At 41.3% G+C, this 12,441-nt stretch overlaps 2 protein-coding genes across 2 annotated transcripts in view; one reads left to right on the top strand and one right to left on the bottom strand.

The window, feature by feature from the left end:
- LOC118406390 (C-myc promoter-binding protein-like) overlaps window positions 1–12,315 on the top strand; it is a gene marked incomplete at its 3' end in the record, with an annotated part of 41,086 nt that extends 28,771 nt beyond the window's left edge. The window contains 12 exon segments of the mRNA XM_035806417.1: window positions 5,432–5,489; window positions 6,488–6,517; window positions 6,970–7,049; window positions 7,440–7,581; window positions 8,160–8,367; window positions 8,671–8,881; window positions 9,382–9,422; window positions 9,739–9,886; window positions 10,185–10,313; window positions 10,848–11,106; window positions 11,616–11,789; window positions 12,148–12,315. Coding sequence (XP_035662310.1) covers window positions 5,432–5,489; window positions 6,488–6,517; window positions 6,970–7,049; window positions 7,440–7,581; window positions 8,160–8,367; window positions 8,671–8,881; window positions 9,382–9,422; window positions 9,739–9,886; window positions 10,185–10,313; window positions 10,848–11,106; window positions 11,616–11,789; window positions 12,148–12,315 — 1,648 coding nt within the window.
- LOC118406391 lies at window positions 74–4,345 on the bottom strand. Its single transcript, XM_035806418.1, has 2 exons — window positions 4,225–4,345; window positions 74–3,811 (listed from the first exon to the last, which is right to left on the bottom strand). Exons 1-2 carry the CDS (start codon window positions 4,268–4,270, stop codon window positions 174–176), a joined length of 3,684 nt encoding a protein of 1,227 aa, XP_035662311.1. The 5' UTR covers window positions 4,271–4,345; the 3' UTR covers window positions 74–173.
- Window positions 12,316–12,441: the final 126 nt, after the last annotated feature.

Raw genomic sequence — 12,441 nt, 5'->3', positions numbered from 1 at the left:
ATTTCATCATCATCATCATCAATTCAGATGGCATGCGCAATTCCAAAGTTACTTGTATATACACCTACCCGTTAATGCATGAAGTCCGGGCAATGCTTTGCATGCTCCTTCTCCCAGTGTATGTGCCAGCCTTCCCACGTCGACATAGTGTGTACGGTTCTTAGTTCCACACTTCATGTACATCTTGCATGGAATGGCTCTTGTGAAGGCGACGCACAGGACCATGACGTCAGTGTCGTCCGCTGTGACAATGACTGCCTTGGAACCAGACTTTGCGGCATGTAGTGAATGGAGCAGCAGACGGTGTCGGCTTCCTCTTGTGTCGACCCAAGCTCGTTTACCACTTTCACTTTTCCGGGGGATAGCTGATAGCATGTGTCTTCACACGTTACGAACAGTGTCTTCCCTGATAGCTTCTTTGTATAGTTGGTACTCCTCCATTCGCTCGTAACAAATGCTATCAGGGCCCGTTTGTTGTTGGAATTTCTCAGGAACTTCCTCCATTGCTTTACCTGGTGGTCTGGGCGTATATTTCGAAATTCACCTCCATCTCCGCCTCTGCACTCTCGTTCGGCGTTCTTGATTGATGTCTCTCTGTAGTCATCGAAAACGACGTCGACTCTTTGACTTGTACTGCCCTCATTCAATACTCTCTGAAACAGGTTTTCAGCTATTGCTGCAAATGACATGTGGTCACCCTTAAGGCGTTGGACCAGAGCCATGCCATCAATTACACACGCTGAAGGCTTGGGGATTGCATCCACTGGTTGTGCATTTTTCAAGAGCTCTTTAGCCAGGGAAGATTTGTTTGTTTTGCGCAGCATACCATCAGGTGTAGCCAATGACCACGGGAGTGGTCCAAGTGGATGGGATAGGACTTCTCTCATCTTGAGATTTCTGCTCTCTGCGATGACAATCATCTGAGCAAACAATCTTCTATCGGCTTTGAGAATCACTTCTTGGTTCTTCCCAGCTTTGACTGTTACCTTCTTGTTCAAGTCGGTAAAGGTTTTCAGCTTAGCCTTGGTCATTGTATCATGGAAGTTCACTTGTGGAGGATCAGATTCCAGTCGCTGCTCTCGGAATGCACGGTACGCTTCCTCGCCTACATCTTTTGCTCGCAGCAAGTCATGTTCTACATCGGGAGTGGCAACCTTTCCAGTAGAGAGGCAAACAAGATCCTGTAGGTCAGGATCAAAAGGGTTCAACCAAGTGTCCTGTAGAATTGACACCAGAGATTTCACATCGGCTTCATCCTTGGCGATCCTCGTATGTTGCAGGTCATTGTGCTTAGTGGAGCCTCCGATATGTAACATAGCCTTGAGGTGTCTTAGGAATGTGCTCCGATATTCTGCTACAAGGTAGTACTTGCTGACGGCATTGGGCTTGAGGCTAAAACCCTTAGTTCCTCCGGGTGTTTGCGTGTCTTTGTTGATGGTTTCTTCACAGGTTTGATCAACTGGTATCCTCCCGAAAGGGTTGTCTTGTCCTATCTGGACAGAAAATCCTCCAGATCTGAGATACTCGAACGTGTCTGGGTGCTCTTCGGGTAGGTGGCACATGTCCGAGAGGTATACAGAAAGGTACCTGGCATAGTGAAGCTTGTCATAGGCGAAGAGCCAAGGAATAATTTCCTTGACAGACGATAGGTGAAGGTTCCAGTCTCCTTCCCGACTTCCTCTTTTCAGCCCCAGAAGTAGCTGCACCATGTCAACATACGATGTCCAGAAGGTGGAAAGCTTCCCGTTAGCATGTCTCAGATGGTGCAAGTACAAGTTGAATAGCTGAGACACCTCGTCAAATGTGGTACTTGTCATGATGCGTTTGAATTCTTCTTCACAAGGACTCTGACACAGAGATTTGACTTCTTTGAAAAACTCTCCAACAGGAGGCTTTATCCCTTCATGTTCTTCAGCCCAAGACTGGAAGCCCATCCATGCTATCCTGTTTAGTGCCTCGAACATCAGCTTGTGGAAACGGATAGCTCGGTTATACTTGTGACCTGTCAGTACACCAGATACTGATCCTTCAGCAATGACTCCAGACTCTATGCATACATCCCGTAAGCCGGCGTCTTCAAAACGCTTCCCAATCACAGACAAGAATGTGCCAATTGTGTGGAACATTCCCATTCTCAACACCAGGTCGTGAAACTGGACTCCGTGTTTCCACTTTATCTCTGCAGCTTTTGCATACAGTGCTTGATCGAACACGACTGCTATACTTCGGAGATTCAAGGATCTTTGGATCTGTAGGGACTTTGTCAAGATTTGGTACACTGTAGACATGTCCGTCGCTGGAGCATTTATCGTTGGAAGGTAGCCCACTCTGTCCTTCACAACTTCTTCGTCATTTCGCACCAAAATGTTGAATCCTGTCCAACTGGGAATGGTCTGCGTTTCTTCTGCATGCAGTCGCACCAAGATCCACAGTAAGTCTTTCTTCCATGCTTCGTCTTGCCATGACATGACCTCTACATAACCTCTAGGCCGAGGGCCACAGCGCTCACCTGCATTGTAGATAGGTAGCATGGCATCTCCCACCGACTCTATGCTCCGCCTCTTTGACTTCGATACAGGCGACGCTGAAGGTGGAGGAAGGTGGGGACCAAAATGACTTGCTTGCACAGCAATACCATTGACTCTATGTGAGGTTCCTCCTCCGGACAAGGTTTCCTCTAGTCTATCAATGTTATCCCAGGCCAAAGTAGTGCAGGTAAATGGGTGGATGTTTTCAGGCAGAGGAACTTCGCTGCATGAACTTGTGGCCAGCTTTTGGAGACACAGAGCGGTATTGATTTCTTCAAGTTGAGAGTACGCAATACCGTGACCAAAGCGGTTTAAGATTTGAATCAGCTGAACGTTGTTGGTGAGAGTTTTGACGGCGTACGGAAGTAAAACATGCTTAGGGGGTCGCAGTCGTCCACCACTGACGGCAAATGTCCAATCTTGTCCAAATGATGTTAGAAGACGCTGAACCTTTTCCGGACAAGCCTGTAAACCAGGAAAGTCTGTTTTGCCCGTGAGAAGGACGTACAGGAACTCCTTTACATCATCTGGAATTGTAACTGCCTCTTCTGATAGCTCCCATGGGTTTGGTGGCCACGACGTAGGGATATCTTGCCCCTGGATAGCGTCCCTTAGTCGTACTGCTGTTTTTGAAATTTCGTCCTTACTGGAGGGGTTGTAGTCAGAGTCGGACTTCTCGATAGCAAGCTTGGCTAAGTCCAATCTAGACAGACTTCGTGGTATGACAAAAGCTTTGTTGTTGTTTGAAAGATCTTCACAGTCCAACACGTCTCCAAATTCCCCTTCTAGCTTTCTTCTAAAGTGCGTCCTCGTCGAGGCTTTCACTTGTTTTCCGGCAACTCCTTCTGAATCCATGAATGCAATGAATTGAGCGTACAACTCAGCCAGCCTAACAATCCTTGGCTTCTGCAGCAAATCCGATCTAATGTAGTGAAACAAAAGTTCATATGCTCGAGATTCCGCCTTGGAATAATCCTGCTCTTCTTCCTTGCCAACATTGCTGATGTTGGACAAGACGTTCCTGGTGTAGTCGCGGTAACACGTTTTGTGATAGCAGGCTTCTGCTGCGACAAGTTCTCTCGAAGCGATGGCAAGGATTTTTGAATCATTCTTTCTCAAAGCGGCATTTCTGATGGCGTTATCTGCTCTCAGGTCAACACACTGGATAAGCGCCTCTCTTGTGTTTGTCCCTCTGATGTACTTAGACTTCTCACAAAACACACATTTTCTCTGGAAGACTCTACTTTGAGTGGTTGATGGTTGCCGGGCTATTCTTTTTGCTCCTTATAAGATAAAAGAAAATAGAAAGTGGACACCGTCACCTTAAGATTTAATCAAATCGTTTAGTGTGAATAGATAATTACGAGTAAGCATTAGCTCGAAGTTATGAATAGACCATTACGCGTATCAAAGTGTATTAGAAGTACCAAATACAGCGTTGCGTCATTGCTGCATTTCAAGAATGAATTTAGAAAAAAACGTTAGCATTTAAAACACTACATTGTCACTGTATTTGTGCATGAGTATATCAGTTGAAAGATTGCCTTCTGAAACTCTAGTTCACTTTTACTTTCTTCGAGAACGACCTAAATATAATAGATAAATGGATGAGGAATTACATGGAAACGTTGACAGATTTTTTCGCTCCCGTACTTTGCTTTAAAATCATAAAAGTAAATAAAAAAGAAAAACTCACGTGGTTCTCCCGATGGACTGCGACTGCGTGAACGGGAGCGCGGCATGTCGGTGTGGAAGAGTGATCAAATTCTCCAAGGAGGTATACATTTCAAAGAGGGCGAGAGTAACACGTCCATTTCGGGCGATAAGTTGACTTTTTGTAAAATAAACTGTTATAGAATGCGTTCGCGAATGCGCTCGAAAATTCGAAAACTGCGAAGAACCGAACATGAGATCGAAATAAAATTGCTACATTGACTGCAACAGTACGGACATTATCTAATGACACAAATGATACAGAAGTTACTTATACTTCGACTAACTTACTTTTTTTACCTTCAAAATGCAATAAAAAATAAAAAATGTGCGGTCTTAGTAAGCTGACTGGCTATAGGTGATACCATTGACTTCTATTACAACATTATCATGAAGAAAACCCGGAAAAAGCTTGGAAATTAGTCCGATACCCTTGGCAAAAAGCGCAGTCTTGAATTTACCCATGATGCACTGCAATATACGCGACGATTCGATAAAAAGCCCGTGGTAGCCTAATTCTTTAAATACTCATATCTCCGGATAGAATTGGCGGATTTTGCTCATTCAAAGACCAAAATGCTACAAACAGTACGACTGATAAGAAAAATATATCAAACAAGGCCCCGTAGGTAGCCTTAATTATGCCTAGTTTTGGAATGAAGTCTGTTCAATTCATATGCAAAAAATATCGACAAAATCAGACTTTAAGGACTCATAACTTTCTACAAATATAAAATATCGACAAGAGAGCAATTATACTGTGATCCCCAAAGAAAATTTCACCTTTGAATCAATTTTTATTGAAAAATATTGATGTTTGATATTTCTATTGAGTCCCTTTCAGCATAGTGTCAGTTGCTGAGATCCGTTTCGATGACGTCACTTGGTCACGTGATCATAACCGGAAAGCTGTGCATAAAAGCTTTCTTTTATGGATTAAAATAAACTTTGGTTATTGCAGATTCAAAAAATGCATGATAGCTCTGGTCCCTCTCGGTGGTACAAATATCGTCAATTTCGGGTCCTGGCCCATGGACTAATCTGCCATTTTCTATTTCTTCATAAATAATTACATGTTAAGTATATATAATTGCTGAGTTAATTTTTTTAAGAAATTCATTTTGGAATGACCATGATGTCTCATTTGTGCAAATTCATTATTTTGAGCTACAATTCCTTCTGTTTTACAGAAACCTGCAAAGCTGCTACGAAACTCATTAGTCCACTTGTGCAATCAACTGATAGAAGGTAGGGGGAAAACATGTACAGTAACAGCTAACTTCAATATATTGCATATAATAGATTACGTTCAAAAATTAGACAAAACAATTTGTACAAATCCATGTCATCATCTATAGATCAGAGGATAGCTTTCAAAGGGAACTTCGGGTTTTTGTCAGGTCCAAATTAAAGCTTTTTACTTTTGTATTAATGTACATTTAGAAAAAATCAACACTTATACACAAATACAATTTTAAGGAGGTTAAATTGAACTTAATGATATGTGTGCATCAAACATGCCTTGATTACATTCATGTACTTTTGTAATTTCTACAAAAATAGCTTTTTCAAAATTCACAAAAACACTTGTTTTCTAAGAAACTTAGAAAATAATCTGTTTGTTTTTAATTTTTATTTAGTCTGACTTTAATGAATAAGTTAGAAGTGTTTGCTGCCTTATAGGTTATATATTACAATAACAGGAAGATTGCTTTGCATGGCTGAAATCATAATTTCTCTTCACAAGCTTTTAGGCAGACTAACCTTATCACTCGAAAATCAAATGATCCATATTTCTGACAAATTTGACTATAACATTGTATGATTCTATGTTGATTATAAAACTTAGTATTTGAATGTAATAAAAAAGTTCCAAGTATACATCTATGTACATTATACAGTGTACATAGATTCTTTCATCTCTTTAGTGTGTGCCTATTTCTTTCCTGTCCTCTTCCCCTTCTTTGTATCAATCACATCTTGCTTAGCCACAAAGACACTGTTATATATGCTTCAATAGGCAGAGATACTATCTGTAATTCTGGATATTATAACAATTAATATGCAAGAAGTATGCAATACATCCTTTTCTTTCCCCTTCTAGATGTACACAACACAATTTGAAATCTTTTATAAATGTCAAAACGCATTACGAGAAAGTATTTCTGCCTTTTGATGACAAAAACTTTTGATCCTGCTTTGTTTGTAATTCCAAACATATATCCTCTCCCTATGTCTTCATACAGTTGATATTTTCCCAAGTATTTACTTTGGTGGTAAGTTCTTCCCTATAAATGTCTGATTTATATTCTGCACCCTTTCTATCATTTGACCATTCAAGTATTTTCATCATTCATGTTTTATTCAACCCCTCAATGTCCATCACTTTTTCCAAATTTTCTGATGATTTGTTCACCACTTTATTGTGTGCTATTTTTCAGTAAAAATTATGTTAACTTTGTGCAAGAGTATTGCTTTCTTGTCTAAGTGCAAGCATACTTGTGCAATCAATACTTTTGTAGCAGATGTAAACTACAAGAAAGATATGCTATGGGTGTGCAACTATTTTCAAATATTATGGTAAGTAATATCTCAATGTGTGAGGGATGCCAGATGTGAAATGTTGCTTTGTTATTGTATTGAAACATATTTTGGTAACAGCAGTGTCTTGCTGTCTTTATGTATTAAGTTGCCATGTTAAAGTGAGAAATAGTCTTGTGTTCCTCAGTTCATCGTCAAACCACACCCGATGAAGTGGCTGTGGACTTGGCTCCCTTGGACGATGGCCTGAAAAAACAGAAGAAGAAGGTGAGTGTTTGAATGAAAGTTCATATGTGACGGTTATCAAAATTACAAAGGTTTTATATGCTTTTTCTGTGCACATTATTATACTACTACTGTTAGTTGGGCTCCTTAAAACTTCTGATGATGTAATGGCATGGACATGGGTCTTTTCAAGTTTATTGCTCTCTACACTATATTCTACATGTTTTAAGTCCTTTGCTTAACGTTCCTGACTAATTTCAGAAGGTTAACTTTTTTTTTACAAACTTCCTTATTTTCATGCTCACTTCAGTTTTGGGGATCCCAGAATATGTCTTCCATATAATCGAATCAACATGGCCTTAGCTATGTTAAAATAAATAATGATATTACATTGTGCCTGCTGTCCTGTAACATACTGATACTTTGTTGCAGCTGTCCATAGAGCTTGCCATCCAGGAAGCGTTCCTGAGGTTCATGGCATGCTTGTTGAAAGGTTACCGACAGTTTCTTCTTCCCATCACGGAAAAGCCAACAGAGAGAGCAACAGACGCTAGCTCCCTGTTTGACCTGCAAGGTAAAAGTGCATTATGTGCATGTCAACATGTGCTGAACTTTTCAAATAGATGCATAGATGTATAAAACTGATCTATTTCCATAGGTCCGGAGAGTAGAGGTCCAAACCCCACTCACGATGTGAGACATTGCATTGCCAGCAGCCCCATCTATGATGGAGCTTAAGATGTCCAATAACATACATGTATATCAAAGAACCCAACCATTATGAAAATGAGCATTAAAGCTGCATCACCAGCTACATGAAAAAGTATTATGCTTTACCTTAGTAGAGGAAGATTGCATTAGCTTATTTTTTCAAAAATCAATCTATCAATCAATCAGTTTATGGCTAGGTATAAGTTGAAGTCAAAGTGATAACAAGAATGATTTGTCATGGTGTGTGTGTTTGCACGATTGACTACAGGACTGAGGAAAACTTGACATCACTATCCTACAACACCCTGGGTTGGATCTAGCTCTGCATAACTTGACTTCCACGTGGTTCTGTCTGGCTTATCAAAAGTGTTACATAATCTAAATCTGAGAAAAAATTGGGTAAGTCCAACGATTTTTATAATTTTCGTTCTGTCCCTCCAGGCTTTTTGAGAAGCCGCAGCACCAACCAGAAGTTCTACACCCAGATTATGAAGACCCAGATGTTCATTGGCTTCATCGAGGAGTGTTCCTTTGTGTCTGAGAAGGACACTAGTCTGGCCTTCTTCGATGAGTGTATGGACAAGGTGGATCCTGAGAGGTCCGACAGGCCAGTTGAACAGCTCATCGATTTGGAAGAGTCTTTTAAGAGGTATGTGGAAAGACTTTATGTTTAAAATTTTTAAAAGTTTAACTATAACCAGACTCTTAGGGGCCAAAACATGTTACTTAAAATTGTTCAACTTTTTTAGTCAAACTTGTAACCAGACTCTTTTTAGTCAAAACCTGGAAAAGTATAAAAGCTGTAATCAGACTTTTAAGTATTCAAGTTGAAAGCAGACTCTTCTTACTCAAAACTTTTTTGATATGTTCAAGTTATAATCATAGTTTGTTTGAGGTGTTCAACAGCAGTTCTTCTTGTTGTATTATGTTTAACCCAATGTTGTACCCCCAGCGAGCACACAGTGTTTGTGACTCCCCCGGAGCCACGAGACCTCCCCGATGACAGGAAGTACAGCTACACAGTGTTCCCTGACCTGGACCACAGCCTGTTCCTCCGTCCTCCCAACCTGGCTGACCAGTTCAAACAAGTCAGCACTTCCAAGCCAAGCAGTCCTATGGCTGCCACCAGACGCACCAAGGCAGAGCTCAGGCATTCACAGAAGGTTAGGGCCACTTTCAGTTATGCCTCAGTCACATTTTCAATCGGACGTATGTGGTGTAGCTGATCTAGGCCTAACTGGTGTATGAAGTGAAGGGATGCCGGCTTAACAGTCAATCATGCTAGTCACCATTCCAAACTGATGCCCATCCAAGGTAACAAATAACCCGGAAGCAACTAGGAATCCCCCAGGCCTTGCCCAAAAGGGACAAAGAATAGACTGTCAACTACCTGGTATTAGTTCGGAAATGTGACTGTAGAATTATGTAGAGCAAACAGCATGGGCTTGTATGACATGGGCTTGTAATACATTTATTATATTTACATGTGAAATATGTCAGGGATGATATGTGATTGAATATTGAATTGTAGAATGTTGTTCAAGCGGCATTAGAAATTTTTCAGTGCTTTTTTTTTTTCATTTGGTTAAAAAAAGAGTAAAAGTTGAGATGCTGTTACAAATTTTCTGTTTAAGAAAAAACATCCTTAAATTTTGCCTTTCAGGTTGCTAAGAAGAACTCAGGGTCACCAATGTTGTGGGCAAAGTGAGTATTGAATATCCTTGTTTCTGTACTGTTGTGTAACTCCATAGAAGAGCATCACTACATGTAGTCACTTGTTTATTTCCTGCTCTTGTTTCTGCAGGCCAGGCCATCTGACAGTTTTGAGTGCACATATGTAGTCTTGATGCACTGTAGTCTGAGGTCAAAGTTTATTGTCCCTAGTTCCTAGACCATGAATAGTTCGAACACAGTGCATCACTTTTGCCCATATGCACTCTGAACAGTGCAATGGACTGTTATATGTTGAATGTTTGATATGTAGATTGTGCAAAAACAAGGTTTTCTGTCTTCTTCACAGACTGCTCCTGAGCCACTGTTTCAGCCTGTGGTTCATCTGTCTGCCTGCCTACGTCAAGGCTTCTCACTCCAAGGCCCGTGCGCTTCGCACTGCCTACGACATGCTCATCAAGATGCAGCATGCCTGCAGGAGGGACCACTTGGATGAGGTGAGAATGTTTTTCATATATCCAGTAAACTGCCTCAAGTCACCAGTTTCCACAGCAAGTATAAACAGGGTAAGACCAGGCTTTAAAGTTTGAGCCACTCTCACTGGGAAGGAACCCAACTCCTATTGACAATTTTGGAAGCCATTGTTGTTAATTTGGTCATTTTAAGCTTATGTACAAGATAAAACATTTTTGGGCCAATAAATTGCTGTCCCAGGATGGTGGGCAGGACCTGAAGACAGCCACATATGTGTACATAGATACTGTTTTCTCTAACTGTGCATGCTGCTGTCCCCAGGTGTGCTACCGTGTGGTGATGCAGCTGTGTGGACAGCACAGCCAGCCTGTCCTTGCTGTCAAAGTGCTGATGGAGATGAAGCGGAACGGCATCACCCCAAACGCCATCACCTACGGACACTACAACAAGGTAAGCTTGTCCTCGGGAAAAAAGTCCTGCTTGCTTTGAAATTACATGTACTATTTAATGGTAGTGATGGAATGCTCTCACACTTCCCTGCTGTATGGTTTGGCACCAGTTAATAAAGAAAATAAATAACTTAAATGCACAACAATTGTACGAGGTACAAAGTATGGCATCTACATAACTACAGTTCTATAGCTTAACTTAAGGCATATCTAACTAATACAGGAGTTGTAGTATGGGATAAGTTTCTTACAATCATTGTAGGCTCTTACAATCATTTCAGGAATTTCTCAATGATTGGCATTACAATGTTGGCCAAAGATATAAATAAGAGCTCTCATTGGCTCTGTGTTGTAAGGTCTAGGTGGTGCTGGTATAGCAATCCCTCAAAAAGGTATGGTAACAGAGTTTGAACAGGCATTTGAAGGTTCCATACCTTGTACACTGCTTCTAGAAGATTTTCAATACCCGAAATAGTCGATGGCACAAGGGTCAAATATTCAGCTTTGACAGTATAGTATACTTCTTTTCTCACAGGCTATTTTGGAGAGCAGATGGCCCACTGGGAACAGAGACGGTTTCCTACTCTGGACAAAGCTTCGCAATGTCATCCTGGCCATAGCGCAGTTCCGGCGGGGAATCAAGCGGGCCGTACTGCAGATGTCGGACAGCAGTGATGCGGATGCCGTCAGCAGAACTAGCGTGGAGAGCTTCCCCGATGGGACAGCCTCCCATACAGGTGCTGAGTTTGTCAACGATGTGGTCAAGTTGGACACACATGATAGAATAAGCATGGGTAGGTGTGCTGCTGCTGCTTGTATGCTTCAAACAACGGCTTCTTCTTGATAGTACACGAGCATAGTAGATAGTATCCTTATATGGTAGATTGTTTCATGATATGTCAATTTTAGAACTGAAACTGAAAGTTATATTATAATGTACTCTTGTACATGCTTTTTTTGTGACACCTTAGGCAGAGCCCGCAATGCTAATCTTGTGCTAGATTTATTTAGTTTGTCATAACTTGTTGCGTGGCTTGGATACTTATGTAGATACGTTAGTTTTGTTTTGTGACTTACTTATCATTGTGGGCATGTTTATGTTCTTTGGCTTATTGCATGTTGCTTTCAGCTTTTGTTGAGCTATGTTTCAGTACTCATGATACTCATAGTTACTTTCTTTTCCTAACAGAAGACACCCCAAATATGTGGTCTGCCTTGCACAATGCATTACTATTGACCACAAAGTCTTCCCTTCTACCATGCAAACATAAATGAGTTTACAGTATCTTGTGTGGCACCACAGGTGGCCAATCAGATCAAGGCTACAGCTCCATGACAAAAGACGAGGTACGGCGAGGAGACAGTGGCGTGACGTCCCCCCTGACGGACCAGGACCTAAACTCCACCACCAGCAGCCAGTCCAGTGACTTGAACGCTCCGCAAGACAAGAGCAGGGGGAAGCAGGATAACAGTTCAGGTAAGTCTAGTACCTTGTAATAAATCCATTACTAGAATTATAGCATTCGGAATCAAACACAGAATGTTTCACACCCATTCCTCCTCCATACTGAAATAATCACATTGTATTAAGACTCACCCCTGTTGACTAAAGGAACATTCGTAAAATTATTTCTGCCCCCAAAATTGTGTTAAAGTCATCCAAGTTCAAAATGGAATTTTTCCAATTTTATCTTTTCTCCATGCAAGAATGGACTCTTCCAAGGCATCCTCATGAAACCTGGACATTTCCCAGTGAAGGGAATGACACATGAATAGCACATATTTCTACAGACTGTGCTTTGGACACTTGTCTAATCTTTTCTGTTAACCTGCAGAAAATGAAGATGATACAAACGGAGTGGACTCAGATGCCACCGTTCAGGAGCAGCCCAAGTTCGAGCCTGTAGACTATGATGGGCCTGAACCGTTCCGTCCACGCGTCAGCAGTATCGTCCGTAACTCCGGCAGTATGAGCAGTATAAGTACTCTAAGGGGAAGCACAAGTAAGTCATCACAATTTGATATTATAACAATGTTCTTTTGGACTGAGCTAAAGGAAGGTAAAGGCAATTATGTATGCTACAGTACATCACACTGAAGAATTGTCAGTAGGGAGAGTTGAACTGTAA

Source organism: Branchiostoma floridae, chromosome 19 (assembly GCF_000003815.2).
Source record: "Branchiostoma floridae strain S238N-H82 chromosome 19, Bfl_VNyyK, whole genome shotgun sequence".
NCBI lineage: Eukaryota > Metazoa > Chordata > Leptocardii > Amphioxiformes > Branchiostomatidae > Branchiostoma > Branchiostoma floridae.
This window is presented reverse-complemented; position numbering and strand designations above follow the sequence as displayed.

Bases quoted from the DNA above. Each gene is read 5' to 3' on its own strand.
- LOC118406391 (XM_035806418.1), bottom strand. From the start codon at position 4,270: ATGCCGCGCTCCCGTTCACGCAGTCGCAGTCCATCGGGAGAACCAC. The intron at 3,812-4,224 runs GTGAGTTTTTCT...TTATCTTATAAG, and splicing joins CAGTCCATCGGGAGAACCAC to GAGCAAAAAGAATAGCCCGG.